Source organism: Tasmannia lanceolata, unplaced genomic scaffold (genome assembly GCF_043159265.1).
Source record: "Tasmannia lanceolata isolate RefF3 unplaced genomic scaffold, GAP_Taslan_0.1 ptg000008l, whole genome shotgun sequence".
NCBI classification, from domain to species: Eukaryota; Viridiplantae; Streptophyta; class Magnoliopsida; order Canellales; family Winteraceae; genus Tasmannia; species Tasmannia lanceolata.
In genome coordinates, this window is record NW_027518685.1 from 60,943,147 (window position 1) to 60,968,778 (window position 25,632).

Sequence of the window (25,632 nt, forward strand, 5' to 3'; positions counted from 1 at the left end):
GTCGTTTGACCAATAAGATCTTAGATATTCTAAATTTGTGTAGCAAGGTATTCTAAATTTGTGTACCAATTCACTTGTAGGGACCTATTGTAGAAGTTTTGTTTCCTTGTCCTTTCCCCAACCCTAGTTTGATTAAACGTAGAGATCATTGTGCCACTACAGCATCTGACTCTTTTACCCTGAGATTTGATTTTGATTCTGTGTTTTTTTCGAAACCCACTTTATTTTTTGTACTTTCTTCTATAACAAATTTCAACCATGTCCTTCATCTGAAGAAGAGAAAGGGAAAAGCTAGTCTTGATTTTTCTGCTATGGAAAGCGATCTCGAATTGCCACAAGGAACAGTGCAGAACATATTAGAACAAGACAGTCTGAAATGGGTTTTTGTAGGAGGGAAAGGTGGTGTGGGCAAAACTACATGTAGTTCGGTCCTTTCTATCTTACTATCTAGGGTTCGATCTTCTGTATTGATCATCTCCACTGATCCTGCTCACAATCTCAGCGATGCGTTCCAACAGCGATTCACCAAGACCCCAACTCTAGTCAATGGATTCACCAATCTATTCGCCATGGTAATTTTCATGCCCAATTTATGGATTTTGTTTCTTCTTCTTTTGTGTATGATTTTGGTTTTCTGACTATGTTTTTGTTGTATTTTCATTGTTTGTTAGATGGGTATGTGGTAATTTCGGTTGCTTTTATTGATCTTCATGACAAATTTGTATCTTTGAGGAATTTGGTCGGTACCCAAGTCCTGGATTTTTTTGTTTTTAGTATTGTTTGTTAGTTTTGGGATGCAAAATCAGTTAAAGTAGTGTAAATTAACTGGGTAATATAAAGTGTTACAAAACTAAACAGAGTGGTAAGCTGTGTGTAGTAAGCGAAATTCGACCAAAATAAACTATTAATAGCAAATAGATCTCAAAGTGGTAGAGACATGAAGTACAAGTTAAAGCAAATAGTTCTGAAAGTGGTAGATGTTGGGAGTTCCACACGACATTCTTTGCTATGACTGATGTATACACAGATCTAATACAAGTAACCCCTTTGGAGCAATATATCAAGCAGTTAATTAACAAATGTTTTATGTCAATCCAACCATTGGCCATAATTATAAAACCTGTGAAATTACAAGAGAATTTTACATCAACCAAATACTGATGTATGCCATACACAATCTTCTTCAATATGGAGCCCATCAAGTCAGGAAAAAGAGGGTTTCCTGCCAATATGGAGAATTGACAGCATTGAAAGATACACTAACATCGTAGTAAAATATGGAGAATTGATCCCTTTTTCTTCTTTTTGGTCTCACTCCCTTTTGGGACTTTCTCTTTGCCCTTGCTACCCCTTTGGTTTAGTTACTTGGGCATAGATATCTTCCTCACCCTCTTCATCCTCCCCGTCAACAGTTTCATCCATTGTTGTACTTATATGGATTACCAATATCTTGCAAAACTATATTCTTTCTTGACTTTTCTTTTCTGAAATCTCCCAAAAGCTTTCCTACTCTCTGTTTGACATACATACTGATCTCCTTACAAGCTGTTACATTGCCTTTAATGCTTATTAGATGTTCTTTTAATCAGGTAATGCCTCCACCCGATATAACCTTATCACAAAAAAATGGAAATGGTTTTAGTTCGTTGAACCGACACCAATGTACCATATTCCCATGATGGGTCATCCGATCAATGGAAGATGCCCATCTGGTAGGTCCCAAACTCATCTTGGGCAAGAAATTTTAGGAAAATGGAAGACAAGGCAAAAAAAACCCTAAAATGTGTTACCTCTTTTGAATCACCACTTAGTTGGTTGTTATTCAAAAAAAAAAATAAAAAATCACCACTTTGATGGAGGCAAATAATCCGCCCCTTGGTATATAATGATAAGGAAGAAGAGGCTGCATGAGAAATTGCGACAAACTGATCATCTTCAAGCAAGGATAGGGTTTTAAGAGGGATTTAGGAATGTGTGTATTTCTCAGAAGTGTGAAAATGAAGAGGTTTTGATGTGCCATCCCATTTGAAGCAATCCCGTTTCTTGTTTTTGTCTGTTTTCTTGTTATCACTGATGTGGTTGCAGTCCTCCTTGTTTTTCTTGTTTTTGTGAGAACCATTTTTTAGTGGGAGGTTTCTTCTCACTAGTCTCTACAAGACTAGCCTTGGATACTAACTTGGATTCTTTTTTCATGCTGGTCACGAATCCTATACTATTCGATTTGAAGCTTCTAGTAGAGCTTCTAGAGACAATCTACTTGGATTCTCTGAGGTTTTTTTTTCCAAATTCCTTCTATGGTGGAGGAAGCCTTGTGATGATAGAAGCTAAAAGGAACTGACTGTACATATTGATGCCTTCTGCTAATATTTCACTCAATGGGATCTATAATTCATGAACTTGACTTAAGACCGACATGTTATCAGTCTTCTAATTTCTCAAGTCATTTTCTACTAATTGTTTTAGCTCCTGCATCCGACATTTCTTTGGTGGGTTTCATCCCTCAGTATACATCACATGGGGAATTCATCGTAGATATGATAGAACTAAGGATGTAACCACCATAGAGAAAATCATCATATTCCCACCTTACTAAAGTTAGGATTGAGTGGGCTCATGTTCTTTCAGTAATATGGAGACATGTTCATGACATAACCCATTTGTAGGGTTGATAGATTGAAAAGTAGGTATTACCAATGCTTGAAGTTCAGGTCGTCAAACTTCTTAGGACTGGTATAATCATTGGGACAAGAGGTGTTTGAAACAACTTTGGTAATGTATCTTAAGATTCATAATTGAAGTGTGTAGTAGGAAAAATCCGACCAAAATAAACTAGAAAAAGGAAATAGATCTTGAATTGATAGAGGCACATTACTGGTTAAATGATGCCCCTTAAGATAGATTGTCGCCCCCCCCTCCCCAAAATTCGTGTGTGTTGCTTGCGGCCTATCTCTAGGATACAACCACCACTAATGATCTTTGTCTTTGAGGGTGTACATGCTATGGCTCAAACACAGAGAACACAACCAACACCAATGATTTGCCCACAACGACAGCTTATCTAAAGCTTGAAAACTTGAAATCCAAAGCTTGTGAAAATGAGCTTGGTCATGAAAAGGGCAAGGGAAGAGTAATGAAGAGAGGAAGCTCTTGTGCTTACTGTGTGTAGCACAACAGAGAGGAGAATCGTATATAAAACAAATGAGAGCTCTCCATTTTATAGAGCTCACATAACCCCATTGTTCAGCCATGTTAATGGATAAATAGCTTTAAAAATTCAAATGTAAAATATGATCCGACGAAACGTATGAAAACAAGTTTAGAAGTAAAAGAAGATGAAAGTACAGAGTAGCTTTTGGAATTTTGAAAGAATATCTTGTGGTAATAATATAGATGAATGCTTCTATATTTTTGTATATATTTCCATGCATTGTAAACATTGTTGTATTGGCTTGAACTTCTCACGGATTGAGCTATTTAGGAGATTTGTGATGTACTTTGTTAGGGGATTATCAATCTTCATTACTTGTTTATTGTCAATTGCGTGTTGGGTTTGTTTCCTTTGGTTTCCTTACATTATTTTGCACCGTGTTAATATTCGATCAGCTCAAAATCTCAATTTATTTTTTACAGGAGGTAGACCCCAATGTAGAGAATGATGATTTGCCGAATGGGGAAGGGATGGACAGCTTCCTTTCAGAGCTAGCAAATTCGATTCCTGGAATTGATGAGGCTATGAGCTTTGCTGAGATGCTCAAGTGAGATTTCTTTCTTGTTTTTTTTTCTAATATCACACACACACACACACACAAACTAACTAACTAACTAACTAACTAACTAACTAACTAACTAACTAACTAACACACACACACACACACACACACTAACTAACTAACTAGCTAGCTAGCTAACTATTATGCACCACTTTTTGACGGAATTTAGAATGTTGGAATACTTTACTTCGTATTTGATCCCAAGGATCTTCCAGTACTGGATGACACAATTCTTTTTTCACATTTTCTTATGCTACATCAGGTGTTGGACTATTTAGAATAATCACACACCCTATACATGAACTATTATGCACCACTTTTTGACGGAATTTAGAATGTTGGAATACTTTACTTCATATTTGATCCCAAGGATCTTACCGTACTCGATGACATAATTCTTTTTTCACATGCTCTTATGCTACAGCACGTGTTGGACTATTTAGAATAATCTTATATGTTGATGAGGTTATCATTAATAAACACACGACTTAGAGGTAATATGCGATATTGCTTCTTGAAGTTAGTTGCAGCTTCCCAACGTGCAAGGGATTAGGCAACTCAATTTTTGCGATTCACCCAAGTTGGATTCAATCTGAATTTCAAAAATAACTTACCGTACCATTCTGAGATGGATTACGTTACTTAAGAATGCCTTTAAAACATTTTAAAGTTCATTATTCAAAATACAAGATCAATTGATTTTAGTAGAAGACAGTGAGCGATGAACTCTAAATCTCAAACTTTATGCTGATAGAAGGTAATCCTTCGTAGATTTTTAAAAGAAAACTAATATTCAGAGCAGCAACTTCTTTTTTTTGAACTGAAAAGAGCAGCAACTTCTTAAGTTCAGGCTGATAAAAGATAGGTCTCCACGTGATCAGTATTTGTAGAGGATAAAAATGAATTAGTTCCAACATAAGGTGATGAATTGACTGCAGCTGGGAGATAAAATATCGTATAACCACATCTCGGAGAGTTAACTACAGCTGCTCCATGGCTGGGAGATTGGAGATTGAACAATTGTGGCTTCCTTAACTTTCACCCCATACGTTTCTGCCTGAGATGCAGACTAGTTAGGAAAGGGCAAGTGAGTACGGAGTAGACAAGGAGGGATGGGAGGTGGTTAGAGGGTAACGCAGCGGATCAAACGTGGAATCGCACCCGAAGCGTACGATCCGATAATTTCCCTAGAATCCACTAGGAAGAAGAAAAAGAACCCTAGAATCCACTAGGAAAGGGGAGAAGAGAGAGATAGAGAGACAAAAGTCTTCGATATTATTCCATTAATTGATTAAAACGTACATATTACAACCTTTATATAATAGAAAAGCAATCTCTAAAGAAGTAAACTTCTCTTAAAAGAAAAGACTAGAATCTACCACACAAAGAAAGATCTAGAATCCTAATACATATAGAAAGTAACTAAATTAGAATACCTATAATTAAAAGAGTAATCCTATTACACCTAGGAAACAAATCCTAATAAATAAAGAAACTAATGACCTACTTTCTAAAATGATAAAATCCAAAGAATTAGTAACTAGTGTCCTACATCAGACCCTCCCACTTGAAAGAAACTCGACCTCGAGTTTAGACAAAAGGATGAGAACAAGCTTAAGTTTAGACCCTTAGTGGAATAGATCTTTACGGATGAACTGCTTGCTTCGACTTGGAATTGAGATCCTTTCCATCGAACTAGGTACTTCCATCTGCCTCGTAGAAGGTTGGACTTGATTCGACTGCAACTCAAGGCCTCGATAAACTCTTTGATCCTGGGTAATTGTGGTAGAACATATCATTCACTTTGCTCGGTATCAACGTCGTTGTCATAGAGAGAGAGAGTTTGTCTGCCATTTCTGACTCGCATGTTGCAACTAAGAATTTGATCACGATTCTCCGTTGAGTGATCTTGGCTCTCCAGGCTTTCTGAATGATGTTGGCGGCATATTTTGTGCACGAGTAATCAACTCGGGCGATCTTTTGACGCCACCAACTTTGAATCTTGATTGCAGAGCTGACGTACATCTTAAATGAACGTCTGGCCCGATACATGCGCCAAGTCTTTTGGATTAGGGGACACGCGGCTTTCTTATTGGCACGGTCCTTGGCCTTTTGGGCTTTCTCTCGCCTGATTTTAGCTTGGATCATCAAGCACTCTTGATTAGTAACTGGTGCGAATTCTTTGATAAAAGGATCACGAATTTCATACCAATAGCTGAAGGGTGGTTGTCCCAGTCTATTGCTCTCACATTCCATCTTTTTCAATAGCAATTTGGCATGGAGGCCTATAGTCACTTTGGCACATTTAATCACCTCTTTTTGAGTGGTACTGTATTTTTCTTGACAATCTTCAATGGCATCGATCCATTTCAAATAGGCGGCCTCGCAATCTCCATACCCGAAGAAGGACTGAATCAAAGATAGATTCATGGGTGGTTAAGGTAAAGGAATGAATTTTTTTTTTTCGTGTAAAGGGACAACAAAAATAAAGAAAAACTAATGGAAATCCTATTTGACTGGGGTTTCTGTAAGTAATATGGTGTGTTAGGCTAGGTGAATAAGGGTGTGTATTGGAAAACTGGGTTGGACAGCTAAAACAGGAGTTGTTGCTATTCTTTATGGAATAGTGGGCTATTATTAAAAGGCTACAAATCAGGAAACTTTGGATTGCGTTTTGGAAGAAATGGAGAAGTGATTTGGGTGCCAAAGATGGTGGTTAGCTTGCCTAAAATAAAGGGAAAGTGGGCCGGCTAAAAGTTAGGGAAAAATAGCTTGTTGGCTGCCAATAAAGATGGAAAGGGCACGGTGGCAGATTTTGGCATAAAAGCTCGGCAAAGAGGAGGGATATAAAAAGCTTTTTTTTAATGGACGGTTGGGATAGGGATGATACAAGGGGCTAGTTTAATTGGCTCATAGGGGAGAAGAGGATTAATTGGTTTTGGGTAGTCAAGGAGGTTCTAGGTATTACAAGAAAATGGACTTAATGGGGTCTAGGTTAATCTAGGAAGGAGGGTTAAAAACTCTGGGTCAATGACTGTTAAGTCTGTGATAAATTAACAGGTTTGGTGTTATTTCTAGGCTATTAGGATCGGTTACGGCGAAGATTCCAAGGGAAAGACTGGGTTGGGCATCAACTAAGATACAAAAGGGGTATTTGGAGGTTGCGATGTGCTGCGTTCGATCACCGGAAAAGGAGGAAAGAAATTTGTGGCTAGGTTGGGTTGTTGATGGGGCAGTTTTGAAGCGAAAGGGCTGATTTTTTTATTTTATTTTATTTTTTTGGTAGTGGATGGTGGTAGAGATGGAGGATGAGATTTTTGGATGGAGTTTGGGAGGGTAAAGATCAGGAAAATTTGCTTGTGCGGGAAATCCGCATCATAAATCCAAGCCTCCTTGATGGTGGTGTTTGCCGTTGAAGCAAGATGGTCCGATCTGAGGAGAGACCTCGCTCTGATACCAACTAACGCAGCGGATCAAACGTGGAATCGTACCCGAAGCATACGATCCGATAATTGTCCTAGAATCCACTAGGAAGAAAAAGAACAACCCTAGAATCCACTAGGAAAGGGGAGAAGAGAGAGATAGAGAGACAAAAGTCTTTAATATTATTCCATTGATTGATTAAAACTTACATATTACAACCTTTATATCATAGAAAAGCAATCTCTAAAGAAGTAAACTTCTCTTAAAAGAAAAGACTAGAATCTACCACACAAAGAAAGTAACTTAATTAGAATACCTATAATTAGAAGAGTAATCCTATTACACCTAGGAAACAAATCCTAATAAATAAAGAAACTAATGACCTACTTTCTAAAATGATAAAATCCAAAGAATTAGTAACTAGTGTCCTACATCAGGGGGAGAAGAGGAAAAAAGAACAGGGGGGTCCTGTAGCCACAACTTGTCGTGGAGAAGTGGGGACTGGTCCTGTAGCGACTCTGGCTTTGTCAACTTTAGATATCAAAAGTTTTGCAAAAAAAGTAGACCTCACTTGGAAGTTCTTGTCACGGGATCCCATGCAACTCACAGGGCTGACGGACCTTGTCGGATTCTGAATTATCTTGTCCAGTTACCGGCTTACAATGGGATGGGAACCTGATGTGATCAGCCATCATTTAGCCTTTAGATTTAATTTCTTTTATTGGGATATTGGACACATGTTATTTCATTTAGCATAGATGTGATGTCCACATCAACCTATGGCCCTCCTTACTCTTTTTCCATGGCCCACACATCCTTTTTTTTTTTTTTTGAAAACATTAACTTTTATTCCAATAAAGGTGATCATACAATAAAAGGAAAAGGGGACAAGTTGTCCCTGCCCTTAGATTTGCAGATCAGAAAAGCCCAGAAATGAAGTAGGCAACCAAGCAATAAAAGCAAAGCAGGCTCCAGCTAAGTTCCTCCATTTCTCCTTCGAAAACAATACACGTGACAGCCGCACGAGCACCATCTTTAGCTAATCCATCAGCCATGGAGTTGGCAGATCGTCTCATGTGTCGAATAGATGGATGGAGCAAACGCCCCAGGTTCCGGGTTTCATCAAGAATATGATGGAGACGCCACGGTCCCGGGCACCGATTCAAAGCCCAAGAGATGACATTAGCAGATCCCCTTCCACCACCAAGGGACCTAAGTTATGATTAACGAACCATCAAAGACCAAATAAAAGAGCACGTGCTTCCGCCTCATTAGCATCTCAGATACCAAGCGGCCCGGAATAGGAAGCAATTACAGTGACCTTTTCATCACGGACCACCCCACCCATACCAGCCATACCGGATTGCCGAGAGAGCACCCATCAAAATTAAGTTTGAACCAGCCCGCCTTCGGAGGAGAACAAGCCGGTAGAGTGACTGAGTGATACTTACACTCAGAGGATGCCAGTTGCCAATTGCGCAAAATATGACCAACAGAATACGGGATTCCCGCCTTAGGTTTTGACCAAACAATAATTTTAAGCTTGATCTCAAGTGCCACATAATTCCAAGATCTAGCTTTATTCAAGAAAATGCGATTATTCCTTTCACACCAAAGATGCCAAATGATCGCGAATGGAACTAACGATCACATGCTATTGCCGAAGCACCCCTAGAAAGATCCACCCCAAGATCGTATAACCTTTGTAATTTGACGATGTAAAACAATCGAAATATTGAAGGACAGGAAAATGTTCATCCATGCCGCATAAGCATAAGGACAAGCAAGGAGGAGATGATCAAGGGATTCATCAGCGCAATGGCATTAAAAGCACCAAGAAGCCATCCGAACACCTTTTTTTTGATCGGTCACAAGTGTTGATGCAACTGTGTGATACCAACCAAACAAAAGCCAAATTGTGTGGCGGGGCAGCCAGTTTCCAAATGCGACATCGCCGAGAAGGAGGATGGGTACCTGTGTCCAAATGGTGGAAAAAAATCTTACTGAGAAACCACTATCAACATCAGGTATTCAAATCCATTCGTCATATATGAAAGGAGATAAATAAGTCTACGATAGTAATCCCAAAAGAGATGAAAAATCCTCAATTTCATCCTCTTTTAGGTTTTGTCACAACCGGATATCCCAACTTAGATTCCCGGAACCTTCATTTCGGATCAGATTTGCCGACACAGTTGTAGCATGATCGGTAGTCAATCGATAAAGGTGAGGGTATGATTCCATTAGAGGCATATCCCCAATCCAAAGATCCTCCCAAAACCGCACAGAGTTACCCCGTCCCACTTTGAATCTAACCAGTTTAGAGAAAGAGATTCTAGCAGATTGAACAGATCTCCAAACACCTGAACCCCTGCCAGCCGTGGGACCTTTGCACTCCCAATCACCCTAGCCTCGGCCATACTTATCCCCGATAACGGTATGCCATAGTGCCTCCTTTTCAAAGCCAATGCCACCCCTTCCTTCGGATTTGCATACTTTTTCCCACTTCAATAAGTTCTTCAAGCGTTTTTTATCCTTTGCCATTCCTTCCCATAGAGATCCCCTTTGGAGTTGTTCAATTCAAGCAGCGATCCTAGCCGGTAAACCCATCTTTTATAGCAGTATGTCTAATTTCCTATTCGCTTAACTCTTAAAAACCTACTTAAAGTCATTTTAATAACTTTTCTATTAACCTATTGGTTAGGGTCTCGCCACTTTGGCAACTCAATTACTTCATATAAATACTTAAACGCCCAACTAAAAAAGACTGCTTTGGAAAATGTGAATAAACCCCTTCCCCCCTCCTATTTATTCTCTCCTCCCCTCCTCTATTACACTTTCTCCCTTTCCTCTTTTCTCCCAACACCTTTCACTATCCTACTCCCTTCTTATATTCATCTCTCCCACTCCCCCTCTTGCTTCTTTATCTTGTTCTTTGTTTCTTTTTCCTTCTTTTTCTCTCTTCCCTTTTCACTCCTCTCGGCTGGGTTTATAAATCGTTCTCCCCTTCTACTCTGGTCTTTCTCCATCTTGATCTTGATCTTGATCTTAATCTTTCTCGATTTTGATATTTATCTTTTTTTTTACCCTTCTTTCCTTCATCTCTCGTTGTCTTTGGATGAGACCGACCCCTTTTTCTTCTCCAATCTAGTTGTTTCTCTTTCTTCTCTTACAGATCACCTACATCTGGACGATCGAGGTTGAGGCCCTACGCACTACCCATGTACGGATTTCCCCTTCTTATTCCATTATAGTTTACTGTATTTTACCCTTTGAGCCTCTTCCATTACTTTACGTCCCTTGTTTTCCTTGACTAATTGATCTCCTTGTTACCACCCTAAGTCTACATTCCATACATAACCTTCACCCTTATCCCAATACGCCTTCTAGATTTCTTTTAGGTCATAGTTAGCAGTTTGTTTAGTCATATAGTAGTTAGTTTGTTTCTTTTAGGTCATAGTTAGTAGTTTGTTTTGTCATAGTTAGTAGTAGTTTGTTTAACATACCCGTTTAGAGACTTGATTATTATTTATTAGTGAATTGATTTCTGTGATTTGGGATCGATTGTTTGGAACTCACTTTGCTGACTGGTTCTTTGATGATGGAATTTTAAAAACTATGAATGTTTATTGAAAATCTCGACCGCTTATTGACTATTATGTACATTTATTTAGATTTAGGAGTGCATGTTATTAAGTTGAACTTGAAACCATTTATATGCTCTCAGTTCCCAGAAATTAGTCCCTGAACCTTATGTTTGCACCAGAACTAATGACCATTGGGGCTCAAGAGCTGGTGGGTCATGGGTGGAGATCCTTTTCTCGGAGTAAATACCATGGGTAGGGGCTTGTGAAGCCTAGTCTCTTGTAGGAGGTGCAACCCTAGCCAAGACCGATTGTAAATTTAGGGTTAAGGTCGATGGTGCAGGTGTTAAAAGAAGCGAAATTATACTTCAATGATGCCTGCTAATGAATCTTAGGCTTGTCTTAGGACCTGTAGAAAATTATGGAAGATGGAACCTCGATCATCCCACACCTTGACATCTCCTGATAGATTGATGAGGACAGAAGATTGTAGAAGTCTGGTTGAGTCAGCTTCTATGCTATCCTGTTCCATGCTTGGGGCAAGGAAACCATGTTCACCCTGGGCTCCTGTTTGGCCAAGGTGATTCTGATTGATATTGATTTGGAGTTCGCTAGGGCGCTCGCGGAGTCCCTTGTAGGCATGCACATCTTGGACTTTGTCGGTTTGGAGGTGGGAGGTTCTATTTTTTACAATGAAAAATTTTCAGGTGGAAGAAAACGACGGCCATGGGACGCAACAAAGGTTCGTGTAGGGTGACCAAAAGGGTGGGTATGGGCAGGGTGCATGGCAAGAAGTGCCCAGAACCAGTTTAGCCCTGATGGACAAGGCAAATATGACGTAGAGCTTACCGTGGAGGTTTCGAGTTATGTAAGGAGGATAGAGGGGCCCACCAATGTGGGATTGAAATTTCATTGGGATTATTGGATCCCTACTAGCACTTTGTTCTAGGATCGTTGTCAGAACTCTGGCCAAGGAACCGGTGGTAGTTGCAAGAGGACGCACCATCATGTAGGAATGGGGAAAGCAACAAGGATGGGACCCACAGGGGGGTTCCATTATCAATCCACAGAGGGGTGCCACAGAGGGGGTGCCATTTCCTCGAACAGCATTTTATTTTGAACTAGTAAGATCCTAAGATCACATCGGCTTTTGTTAATGGCCATTTATAAAGTTGATGCTTATCAGGAAAATGAACAGGGATAGTCTATTTGAGATTCCTGATGTCCATGTCTCTGACCATTTACCTTCCAACATTATACTTTGTTCTTGTTGCTTGATTTTCTACTCGTTTTTTTCTATCATACAACATTATTTGTAAGCTATTTTTGTTAAAACTAACACATCTTTACCACAGGCTAGTTCAAACAATGGATTATTCAGTTATAGTGTTTGATACGGCTCCTACTGGCCATACACTCCGCCTATTGCAATTCCCGTCAACATTAGAGAAGGGGCTGGCAAAAATGATGACCTTGAAAAATAAATTTGGTGGTCTGTTGAGTCAGGTATGTCCCTTATGTCTATTTTTGTAAAAAGTATAGTTTTCCAGTTTTCTCCACTCTACAAATGCTTTTAGTTAACATTTTTGGGATCTGAGGCCATATTTAATTTCCAAAGCAGCTTACATGCAACTGGTAGGTATCTCAGTGTGTTGTTTTTTGACTTTTTGCATGGGAGTAAGTAAACAAAATATATTTGCAGATGATAGTAATCGTATTTATACCATTCAAAAAAAAAAACAAAGTAATCATATACAGCTTGCTTATGGATGGGATCATATGTCACAAATGTCATTCTCGGGAATTTCTCGGCAAGGGAAAATCTTGGGATATATATATATATATATATATATATATATATAGAGAGAGAGAGAGAGAGAGAGAGAGAGAGAGAGAGAGAGAGAGAGAGAACATTTCCTACACACTTGTGTAGGTAAGTTACCTACACACTAGCTTAAAATACAGTGGGGGCCCACATTGTTTGGGTGATCCAAACCATTCATTTGAATGGTCCTCACAGAGATAGGGTGTCCACAAAAAATCAGATCCATAGGATCATCCCAACCCTACGATTTGTGGAGGTAAAATGGACGTGTATAAACCTTCACAAATTAGTCCATTTTTTGCCCCCATATATGGATCTGATTTTTTGTGGACACCCTATCTATGTGAGGACCATTCAAATGAATGGTTGGATCACCCAAACAATGTGGGCCCCCACTGTATTTTAAGCTAGTGTGTAGGTAACTTACCTACACAAGTGTGTAGGAAATGTTTTCTCATATATATATATATATATATATATATATATATATATATATATATATATATTTTTTTTTTTTTCGGGTTTATATCGGAAAAAAATGGTAAAAATAAAATTATTTAAAAAATTTATCAAAATATCAAATTTAAGAAAAAAATATAAAATAAAAATATCGTAAAAATATCAGGATATTATCGGGATATCGCGATATTATCAAGATATTTTATGATAAAAATGAAAATATCCCTATAGTAAAGCTTGGCAAGAAAACTTGAAGAAGAAAGTACCGGAAGAGATTCTAGTTCTTGAGCCCCTCTCATCTATAACTTGAGTGACATTAGAGATTCTACTTCCCGGGATACTCTCATCTATAACCCGAATGACAATTAAGTCTCCACCGATACACCAAGGTATCAACCGCCTCTCTTTGACACTGTCCAACTCGATCTACATACTATTGTGGAACCCAGGTGTGCTTTGAACCTTAAACTGCCAAACACACACAATCAAAATTGTCTGTAATCCTCCTCAAGAGGCACCCGCAACATCCTGAGAGGCAAACTGAAAGCTAGTCTTACACCACCAACTCTCCCATAATTGATATGGGTAAGTGATAAGAGTTTTGTTTCTTGAATTCAAAAAATTGGAGGCTTATGCTGCAAAAGATAGTCCTCCGCATGGGCCTTATTCTTAGGGGTTCCCAATCTCCTAATGTTTCAACTCAAAATCTTCATGGATAAACTAATAAGGTTAACTTAACTTTCCCATGGCCCTTGCCAGTCGTTCTTGATCGGCTACCGAAGGATCTTCTGCCACTTGACCCGCCATCACAATTAATACTGGTTTGATGTCGTGCCACCTCCTTAACCAATACGCTACTCCCGCGCCCCTACTCCTTATTCAAAGATTTGCAGTTTAATGTATCTCTTAACTCTACAACCAAGAAGAAATCTCTTGCTTCGACTTCTAACCCAGAAAACGAATGTTCGAGGGGTTGCTCGCATTAAGTGTATGGTTTTCAACCAAACCACTAATCTTTCCTAGTCTTCCTGGAAAAACCTCAATTTCTTTGTCATTGGGTATGTAAGCCAAAGGACTATCCCCTTTTTCCTCTAACATCAGCAAGGCCCATTCCTTATTCCTTATTGAATAGCAAGGGTTGACTTTGGTTTCTGTCGAAGAAAAAACATTCTCCCTCAGGCCTTCCAACTCAAAAGCACCTGCAACCTCTAAATTCACAAAGGAAATCAACTCCTCCCCCAGTTCTTCCTCCATCTCACCGGCTCTAACCAAACTCGACCCAATTCTTGATTCACACTTAGTGATAGCTCCTAACCCCTTGATGTTATTCTTAGGAGTCTTCGCCAATCATTCTCCCTGTGTTCTCTCTGATTCAACCTACACTCACAAAAGAAAGTAGAAGAATATGCATCAAAACAATGTTCGTGTAGAATTGGCATACCTTAAATTGAAGGCAATGCAAGATCCATTCAGATTGTCCCGAGGTTTGCACATCATTCACCTGTTGGTTCGACATTGTGGCATCATCTTATTCTCCCCACCAATGATCGGCAAGTGAAATGAGCACTGGCACTTAAAACCAGGCTACCACCTTCCAAAGCATCATGAACCGGTGAAGATATTGCGGTTGAAGTCCCTAAAAGCAGGCGAATTGCAAAGTTGACTCGCCCCCACCTGAGTCACTGGGTAGCAATTTGGAACAATGTCCCTTCTTTACCTGCTCGATCCACCAGAGTGCTTCACACCAGGGCCTGCCGACGAAATAAGCCAGATTGAGGAAGACACCTCCCTCCCAACGTAAGCTAGCTCTGCTTCATCTGTACGCAGAGGAGCATGGATCTTAATTGATAACCTTGATTGGAAAAGGCGTGGTTCACTGAGCTAAAGAGAAGGTGGAAGGAGGCCCTCACACGACGAGCCACCCACCACTTGCATCTGTATATCAACTATGGTAAAGGAAGGCACCTCCCGCATTGCCCACTTGACATTAGGCAGTACATATGCTGTCGAAAGGAGTCATTCTTGATTCGACCTATTGCAACATATCCCCTGGGTCCCAGCAGGCAGCAAGACCGAGCAACCAAAAAGATTGAAACTTCCGTCGATAAACAAACTTGCTACAACTAGTCTCCATGTTGTGATGATGCGTTAAGATACTGGACAACATGCAACATCTCATCGCCACTATCAGCTACCTCGGTCGCCATGACATCATCTCCTACCTTTTGAGCAACAATGTAGGAGACGAGATACTACTGTGACTCCAGCACCCTGCTCGAACTGGCAGACCACTCAAAACCATTCACCATACCTTCCCCCAGGCCCCCTGCCTTGCCGTCGGAGGATTGACACCGCCGGAGCATGAATCAGCCAAAGCCAACTCACTCGGTCTGAAGAACTTATCCACCACCCCCTTCATCACCATTGAAACCCAAGGTTGAAGCCTTGAAGGAACGGGGCTCTGGGTAAAACCGTCGCTTTTTGTTCATAACCGAGCTACCTGACCCCTGAAACCTTCTTGACAAGATCTGTCTTAAGAAACGATTTCCCCGGCGATGAAGGTTTCAGTTGTCTGAGCATGTGGAGGGACACCCCGTACCTCCCACCAGATCTCCTAGGTCTAGAATCCACTCTTTTTTTTCAAATCTCTAAGCTACGGAAGGGGAAACTAGGTTGCCTCTGGAGCCGAGCAATCACCTCTGATTAGTCCTCTGGTGACACCTCAATGGAAATAGTGAAAGGCCCCACCACCTGAGCAACCATCCTATTTTTTAAGCTTCCACTCTCCAGAACCATTCCTCGATTCCATGCTTGGACGGCCAATGTGAAGCTGAGTCGGAAATGATGAATAGCTCAATTGCAAAGCGATGGTCCAATGCCCACAATTAACAACTCAACTCAACGCCCACAATCAATGATAATATTAAATTTTCTGATCCAGAGAGGTGAAAGAGATGCCGATCTACCTCGGCCAACCTGTCACTGTCAGCTGCCTGAGGTTGAATCAGTGGGGTGCCCCCTAATCCGAGCCTGGACTTCCAGTTGTGACCTGCCAAGGCCACCTCCCACTCTCCCATAAGCTGTAGGAAAGCTGAGATTGGCACTGGACCAAAATTTTCCACATGGTTTGCACATAAACCATCTTTTGAAGTTGGGAAACCGGCATCCGCAGCACATCAGTCACCCAGGTTACATCTTCGCCTCTTCTCCATGCTTTCTTAAAGCTCTCGTCATTACGACTCAGCTTGATCTCCCACCGAACCTTATCAACATTTCCATGTTCCTTTGAAGAATGATCTTGCAAATGAGGTCTGCAATGGAGGCAAAATTTTCTCCAGCAGAAATTGCAGAACCCAGAGGCATTGCAGGTCCAGTCCTCTTCACTGTGAAGGCCTCCTCTTTCATCTTTGTTTGTCTGAGCATCCTTGTTCGGCATTTTCCTATAGAGTTTCTTTCTGTCCTAGAGATGATAAAAGAAAGTCATTTCCTTTTTTATTGGTTCATTCTGATGTTGGGTCATGCTAGTTAAAATTTAAAAGTGTGTTAGGTTGAAGGTATTTTCATATTATCATTGATGATTTTTCTCAAATGACGTGATATTACTTAATGACCGAGGTAGAAAAGAAGAATCTAAACGGTGTAAATCGTTTGGTTTAAAGTTAACCCCAGAATCGCCATTCAAAGAAAAAGTTAAACCCCAAAATTTCCTCTATGGTATTATACGCAATCTCTAGAAATAATAAATTACTAGCATGCCGCACATTAGCGATGAGCTCCATCACAAGATTCACAACATATTCTTTAATAGTTTAAACACTTAGTTTGAGCAGTAACAAAGAAGTAGGCATACAAGCTCTGACATGCTCGCCAACACACTAGAAACATACTAAGACTGACAAAAATTACCAAATCATAGAAATATTTTCACCAAACTATGCCAAAAATCACTGAAAACACAAAACTGTGGTGGAAACATGGTGTATCACTCAATTTCCATGAGCTTAAGTGAAGCTTTCTTCGTCCGATATGCCGCATATGCAACACGTATAGGTGGATACATGTCGTTTTGGCGCTCGGCTGATAACCATCCAATACTGCTATTTTGAACCTTAATCAAACCTTAATCTCAGTTCGTTGAATGTGTTTGAGATTTCTTCACTGTTGAGTTCGATCACAGATTAACGCTAAAGGTTTTTGAGCTATAAAAATGCTCCTGAAGTTCAGCAGCCCTCCTTCAACTTGGGAAATTAGAAGCAAGGGCTCAAGGCTCTGATTTAATGACCACTGGGAAATCATGGACATAATGTCATTTAACCTCTGTCAAGTCATAAAGGGTATTTATAGCCCAACAACTTGAGGACTGCTCTCCCCACAACTAACTAAAAGATTTGAGTGACAAAAACTAACCTGGCAGATATAAACAATTATAGGACTGCCAGTTGCAATGAAGTTTGATGGTATTACTTTTCAACGTGCTTTTAAATTTCCACCGAAACGGACACGAAATGACAGAAACGTTTCCGTTTCCATCCCCACCGAAACGATAGTGAAATCGAAACGCATACCAAAACCAAAATCGTAAGTGCATTAGTGGTATACTATATCATTACGTATTACATAATTATTTTATTATGAATTGCATGTGAAATGTGATATGTAATAAATTATCGGACGTGCAGCAATGCATGTCCCTAGGTGTTCGATGTTATTATTTATTAAACCATTATGGATGGGAAATGATATCTGCGCCAAGGTGTTTCGATAAACAAGCGCTCCACTTGTTTGTCTTGTAGTATTTAAAGGGTTTAAAGAGCTTTTTGAGAACCGTAATATCCTCTGAAATCCCTTTAAATACTACACGACAAACAAGTGGAGCGCTTGTTTATTGAAACACCTTGGCGCGGGTATCATTTCCCTTATGGATAGCTTTCTTGGTTATTTCTAACTGTGTATATGTGCTTATTCTAGCATTTCCCGAAGTTTCATCATAAAGGCCTATCATTTGCTTATGTTTTCATGTGTTTTTATGATTTTGCAGGATTTTCTCTGAAATTTTCAATTGAAACCGAAACATTTCTGTTTCGTGGCGACCAAACTCAAAACCGAAATTTAAAACCTTTCTTTTCAATCTAACATCGACATCCCAATAACACAGCTTGAAATTTGCAGCACTAAAATGGAGCTGATGGTATACACATATATGGCCTGTAACAAAGTCAAATGTTGTATAGCAAACTATTAGGATGAATAAAGAAATTATCTGAAAAAATTGAAGAATATAACATAAATTTCATTATATTTAGAACCTAAATGCTTCATGTTTTGATTATCAGTAGATGCTTCTGTGTAATCAGTCAATTAGATCCATTTACTTCATATAGTTGTCTCTCTTTGATTTATTTATATGCTTCCAGTTACCTGTTCTATCCGTAGACAAATTTTGGTGCATATACTCAGATGACCACTTTACATGTGAAGCCGTTAATGTGATCAGTGAAAAGTCGATTTTGATTTGGTATTATTTCTTGAGTAAAGAACAATTTGGTAACTGTTCCCGACAGGTGACACGTCTTTTTGGTGTTGATGATGAATTTGGCGAGGACGCAATCTTAGGAAAGCTCGAGGGAATGAAAGATGTGATTGAAAAAGTCAATAAGCAATTCAAGGATCCAGTAAGATTCCACATTTTTCAAATGTTCTTTATATAAAATGTAGGAAATAAATGTAATTGATATATTTCCTTTATCTTTTTTCACTTGGAGAAAAATAAAGCACATTTGTGCTTTCATGTCTGATATGGATTTTGTATCATTTATTAAATGGTTTTAATTTCTTGCACCCAGTTTCATAAGTACTTTAAATATTGTTTTGTTTGATGATCTGATTAGAAGTAGCATTGACGTTCCCATTTCAAAAGAAAAAAAGATTAGAAGCAGAATTTATTAATAATCCCACATGTGCATTAATCATTCCATGAAAAACTGGCCTTTAGGAAGGGGCAAAGGCCCTGGCAATCCCTTATAATGAGAACTGTAGTTGAAGTTGTTCGCTTAGATGGCCTTGGGAAGGGGTTTGTTTTACGCCTAGGCAATTGTGTGCAGCCTAGGCCACCAGCAAGGACTAGGTGCAATTATTGCCACCCACAAAGGGAAAAAAAGCCGTTCTCCCGAAGGGAAAATGACCATAGATATGGCGTCTATCAACCACCAAAACACTACAAAAACTTAATTTGTCTTTGCTTGGATCCAAACTATATATGCGACATATTTCATAGAAATGATATTATAATTAAATATTTTAAGAAGGCACTTATATTATGTGTGTGTGTGTGTGTGTGTGTGTGTGAGAGAGAGAGAGAGAGAGAGAGAGAGAGAGAGAGAGAGAGAGAGAGAGAGAGAGAGAGAGAGAGATTGTACCATATGCAGCTCACGTTAGTTTTTTTTTTTTGAATGAATGATAAGAAAATTTCATTAAAACAAGTAAGACTAAGATAGTCGGATTATGATACAAGAAAAGAAGCAAGAATTCAAGGAGGGAGGAAGTCAACTCCAATCCCTCCTTGAAGATGCCATCCCCAACAAGCATATCGGCAACACTGTTAGCCAATCTCCTAACATGCCGGAAAGATATGTTCCCGCCACCCATCCTATCTTGGATCTCATAAAAAAGAGAAGCAAATCTCCACGGATACGGATGGGATCCTCTAAGCCATTTTGTCACATTTAGGGAATCCCGTTCCACTCTCACTTTATCCATGTGGTCAACCTCCAGTAGCTTTATTCATTGACATACCGCTTTCACTTGTGGTCGGCTACACCTATGGGCCCCGCAAATGCCCATCTCACCGACCTATTCTCATCTCTAAGAACTCCTCCAATGCCAGATGGTCCAGGGTTTCTGACGCAGGGGGCGGATCAGCGGAAGATTTGAAACAAGAAATCTCTATTGTAGGGAATGAGAAAGTGAATTTCTTAGGTGGTCAATGGAGGAAGTGAAGGGTTGGTTGTTGGTAGTGTTGAAGAATACAATGATGCGTTCGAAAGGATGGAGATTTTGGGTTCTTGGTTTCTAGGAGTTCTTGAAAATCAACACTTGTAGCTGGTTAAAGAACTCCAAGAATCAGTAAGAGGATGAGGGCTATAGTAGTGGTTGTATGGAATTAAAGGGGAAGGCAATCGATTGAGTGGTAGGCTGATATTAACGAGGTGAGGTTGGGAAGAAATTAAAGGGAAGGAGGCCTCTCGGCTGGGTTGAAATTAATGGTTCGGCAAGGATGTAGTGGGGTTTATGATGGGTTTGAAGTACTATTTAGAGGTAAATTAAGAATTAAAGGGAACTGATTGATAGGTGGATCATGTGGCTGCTGGATGTGGATTAGGAAGGGGGTTAAGGGGCTGATTGGATGGAACTTGGGACTGGTTTTCAACAGGGATTAACGTTCCTAAAAACTAGAGAAAAGAGAAAGGTCTCTGCTAGTTAAAGAAGGTGGATGTGAGGCTGTTTTGAAGCAGGAACGGCTGCTTCTTTGGAGATTAAAACCTGCATAAAAACAAGTCAGAGGATAATGAAAGAGAAGCTGAAGTTTTCACAATGAAAAACTTACAAATTCTTCTTCACAAAACACAAGAGATAAAAGAGGAGACTTTTCTCCACAGTAACCCAAATCAAATTTCTATTATTCAAAGCCATCAAAAACGTTTTACAATGCCTTATTTATAGGCTTTTCTTAGATTTTCTAAATCTACTAAAATAAGGAAACAAAAGAAACGAATACTCCTAAAATATCTCACCCAATATTTATCCAATCTAAAGTATCCTAAAAGATATATAACTCCTAAATAATCTCTACTTTTGGGCGTGGCAATGTGGAATTTGCCCAACTCAAAAGTCCTAATTAAACTAAAATTCTAGTAATAATAATAATATAAAAGAAAGTCTAATAAAAGTAAAACTCCATGTTCCATAGGATCAACGTGAACCGTTGATCTGCGCAAATCGGCGAGATGCCCCTGCATCAGTTTCCCATGCTGGAACGCTCAAAATTAAGTTTGAGCAAGCCAGGGGCAGGTGGTTCCCACTCCTGAACAATCTTGGGTCCTTGTTCTTAGCTAAAACAAACCTCAGCTCACGTTAGTATGCTCACAAAAAACAGTTAGACTCATTTTACTCCTTGTAGGTGGCAAGAATGTAATATAAAGGTTGGTTTATTTATCATTTTAAGCAATCCTAATTGAATTACAAAAATACCATTATATTTAATGACAAAAATACTCTTTATTACCCGTCTCCTCTCCTCTTCATAATATTCTACTTTCCCAACCTCATCCTTTGGTGGTGATTCGTGCTCGTATTGCGGCCTGTGGGTGACTAGCGCAGACGATCAGTCTACTGCCAAGATCGGACGTCGCTAAATATTTGGCCGACCAACAACCTGCGCAGGAAGTAACACTGCAAAATGTATTTAAAAAAAAAAAAAACTAAAAACCATTGTTAACACCTGCTCCCTTCCCTGGGTCGGCCAGCCGTCATATTAGGCAAGAACAATGTTAGAAGAGCAGCACATGCTGTCTAGCACAGGACGGCTGGCCTGTGCCAACAACGCAAATGGAAAGATGATTTTTGTTTTCTCAATTTTATTCACGGAAGAACCTCTTTTCTTCTCTGTCGTTCGTCACCAGAAAACCACATTTTAGATTGTTGTTGTCGCTGACCATGGCCTATTTGTGCAGACGAGCAAATTTCATTGTTGCCGTCGCGTCTTCCGATTTGTTCTAGTCTTTGATCCATCCGTGTGATCATTGCGTGCGCTAGCCGATGACATTCTTGCATTTTGGCTTATCTTCATACAATGACATGTTTATGAAAGTTTGATCACCAAATATGGCTAAACAAGGCTTTTGGATGCAAGGGTTTGGGGTTATCAATCCAGTTATTTTTCATACAATGACATGTTGATGAAAGTTTGATCATCAAATATGGCTAAAGAAGGCTCTTGGATGCAAGGGTTTGGGGTTATCAATTCAGTGTGTGTTGTTTGATATTTGACCTCAAAATAGTACGCTTTTTGACCTCAAAAGAGTATGCTTCCCTTCAAAATTTAGCGCTTTCAGTTCCTTTTGCTGATTTCTGTAGTTATCTCATGGTTTTAAATTTCGGCCAAAATACCGAAATTTCGGATTTCAGCTGGACCGAAATTTAAAATCGAAACCGAAATTTAAAAATTTTGGCCAAAATTATAAGATTTACAACGAAATTTCCACCGAAACTGAAATTGCCACCGAAATTTCCACAGCTGAGGCCGAAACGGAAACGGAAACTGAAATTTCAAACCTCGAGTTATCTTTCTGTCTTATTAATATGGTAGTGAGTATCTACTTATTTCTATATCCACACTTTCTTATTCTTATCCTTTAAAGCTTATGACCAATTTCTCGACTTTCCAAAAGCATAATTATCTGTATGTTACTCTAGTTCTGTACATCACCATGGATTAAAGTATTAGCCAGACCTATCACCCACTAAATCTCAGTTTTTAAGTGGAATGATACAAACAATAGTGTATGACTGTATAGTTTGGTACAAACACTATTTATCCAAAAATAAAAACATACTGTATCACTCAATGTGATGTTTTTCTCATGTGATAGAGACTCATCCGATTTTGAGTTGTTTCCTTAGCGGAAATCAGATACTTTAACCATATGCATCACCATCTATCTCACCAGAAAGCTTTAAAATATGCAGGTAACCATGCCCTACATGTATTATGTTCATCTTTAATGCTTTAGTTCACCATTAAACAGCCATATAACCTTTCCCAACCTATGTAAATATATTTCAAAATTTGTATAGTTTTACACAGGGAAAAAATACATAAAATCATGGTACCTATGTGCTCTCCTTTTTTTAGGATGGTCTTTCTCTGTACACATAATGCACGCATACCTACTTTCATAGCCATACCTGGATGAGACTAGGGTCATCTATAACTTCTCATCATTGTGGTCTGCTCCGTGTTCCTTAAGCTTCTGCAAGAAGGAATGAAGGGTGAAGAGTGCCAAGATTTTGGCGATGCATCAAAACCGTAGCATGCATACTTGCCCATAATACCCTTCAAAATGCATCCACACTCCTTGGCTGGAATTGGGACCTGAATAAAGGTGATGCCACCTCAAAACCCCAACAACCTCTTCCTATTTTAGATCCATTGAACTATTTCATTAGAATATTCAATTTCAACATATTCTTTCCTCAGAGCAAAATGATCGACTTTTCATTCCAGATGGTGATATGGACACTCCTTTGGCTACAAATATGCTAATTTTAAGCCAGCCGAATAATGAGATTTTCTGATTTAGGGCCTCTTTTGATACCTCTAAAATTGGTTGCATATAATCTTATATGGAGTTGGTTTTCAAGATGAACATCATTATTTACAAATAACAGAGTTTTGCAAGTGAGTGTCCAAAAAGGCCTTAATGTCCAATTTGCAAATAAGATCGAATTAAATTAATCACAACTGAAAAAAGTAGCAATGTTGGTGGCATCCAAAAAGGCCCTTAAGTAATAGATGGGGAACAAAGATGATAATCCTATCGGTCACTCGGGAACCAAAATGCCCTTACATATCCCCATACTTTTCCATCTAATCACATGATGTGTTTGTGTTCTTGTGTTCTTGTGTTTAAGCGTGATGTAAAATGTGATTGATGGAGATGTCATCAAATTATTGGGTTGCATGCATCATCATTTTTCTTTTAGGTCAAATTTCCCATCGCGTATACTCACTAGGCCTTTTTTTAAAATTTATTGTGACAGGACTTGACAACATTTGTCTGTGTTTGCATACCGGAGTTCCTTTCTCTCTATGAGACGGAGAGGTTGGTTCAAGAACTTGCAAAGTTTGAGATTGACACTCACAATATCATCATTAACCAAGTACTTTACGATGAAGAAGGTGCATTACTTGTCTAAACCCATACTAGGGTGTGCATCAAGCTCATCTTTCATGTTACTGCTTTCCACGAGAATTTCTCAATCATGGCAAACCTAACAATGAATTTGTCTCTAATTTTTGTAGGCGTTGAATCCAAATTGCTGAAAGCACGAATAAAGATGCAACAAAAATACCTTGATCAGTTCTACATGCTGTATGATGACTTCCACATCACTAAGCTACCATTGCTTCCGGAAGAGGTAGCATACCACAGTTTAAACCATTCCTTACATCTTCTGAATTTGTTTGAAGATTTTTGGCTCGCTTCCTCCTTGATTTTGTTTTTTTTCTCCATTTGTAGCTTTGTTTCCTTTCTGTTGTATCGACGAGCTCGGTCACTTTTCCCCATTCAGAAATAAAAGTAGGGGTTTTGCAAAAGGAGTCCTCTACTTTGCCTTATTTGCAAAAACAGTCTTCTAGTTTGACAATTTGAAAATAGAGTCATCATGTTTGAGAGAATTTCGCAAATCAGGTCTTGTCATCAATTTGTGACCAAAATACCCATGGCAATTTTTTTTTGTTTTAAGACTCACAAAAACCCAACATGTCTTAATATGTGTAAAGATCAAAATACCAAAAAACCCATGATGCTCGATATGTTTTGACAGGGTATATCCCACCAACTCAATTCAAACCCATGTATCAGGCGGGGCCTACCATTTTGCCTCATGTTTTGATGGGGTAGGTCTTTATCTGAGCCCGTTGTATGGTGGGGCCCACAATTTTACACGTCATGTTTTGATAGGGTGGGCCCATTTTTGTACGGTGGAAATGATATATCTACACCCTTGATTCAAAACTTATCATTGACTGGGTTTTTGGTCTTTTTATATGGTAATATTTTGTCTTTTCCCATATAAGGCATTTTGGTCTTTGGTAATGAGTGAGGAATCTACCATTGGTATTATGGACTCTATTTGCAAATTGTCAAACTAAAAGACTGTTTTTGCAAATAAAGCAAAGTAGAAGACTATTTTTTTTTGTTGCAAAAATCCCATAAAAGTATTACCGTTCAAAAAATAAAATAAAATTTGACACTCATAGAATTAATTGCGAGTTGGTTTTCACAGGTGTGTGGAGTTGAAGCTTTGAAAGCATTTTGTAGCAACTTCTTAACACCATACAATCCCTGTGCCGCCAAAGACACAGTAGAGGAGCTGGAGAAGAGGATATCTACACTAAGTTTGCAGCTGAAAGAAGCTGTAATGGAGCTAGACAGACTGAGAAAAGGAAAGCAGAAGATCTGATCCACTCGCAGCCACACCCTGGTGCCATTCTTTCATTTCCTTGGCATTCATAAACAAATGGGCCAAATTCGTCGAGGCTGTTCATCAGAGTTGCAAATGTATTATGATGTGTTATATTCTATACAATCTTTTGGGTCTGATTATCGAATTGAGACCGACTCTAATTTATAAATCATGCTCCAATGTGCATTCTTTTTACAAGGAATATATGTATCCAAATTGGTTTGGTGTGCAATTGGCTCCTACTATTCTTAATAAATGAGGGTTTTACGTATCATTCATTCATTTCAGTAGTATTCAAGATATGTGGTTTGATTTAGTTCTAGTT

At 39.2% G+C, this 25,632-nt stretch overlaps 1 protein-coding gene across 1 annotated transcript; it reads left to right on the plus strand.

Moving 5' to 3' along the window:
- Window positions 1-25,581, plus strand: LOC143885417 (ATPase GET3A-like). Its single transcript, XM_077389581.1, has 7 exons — window positions 1-572; window positions 3,631-3,755; window positions 12,133-12,283; window positions 18,623-18,733; window positions 23,880-24,018; window positions 24,142-24,257; window positions 25,128-25,581. Exons 1-7 carry the CDS (start codon window positions 312-314, stop codon window positions 25,302-25,304), a joined length of 1,080 nt encoding a protein of 359 aa, XP_077245696.1. The 5' UTR covers window positions 1-311; the 3' UTR covers window positions 25,305-25,581.
- The last annotated feature ends 51 nt before the right edge of the window (window positions 25,582-25,632 follow it).

What these genes read in the sequence shown, in the direction of transcription:
- LOC143885417 (XM_077389581.1), top strand. Translation starts at nt 312, where the DNA reads ATGGAAAGCGATCTCGAATTGCCACAAGGAACAGTGCAGAACATATTA. An exon ending in AGCTTTGCTGAGATGCTCAA is followed by an intron (nt 3,756 to 12,132) that starts GTGAGATTTCTT and finishes TCTTTACCACAG; the next exon opens with GCTAGTTCAAACAATGGATT. An exon ending in AGTACTTTACGATGAAGAAG is followed by an intron (nt 24,019 to 24,141) that starts GTGCATTACTTG and finishes TAATTTTTGTAG; the next exon opens with GCGTTGAATCCAAATTGCTG.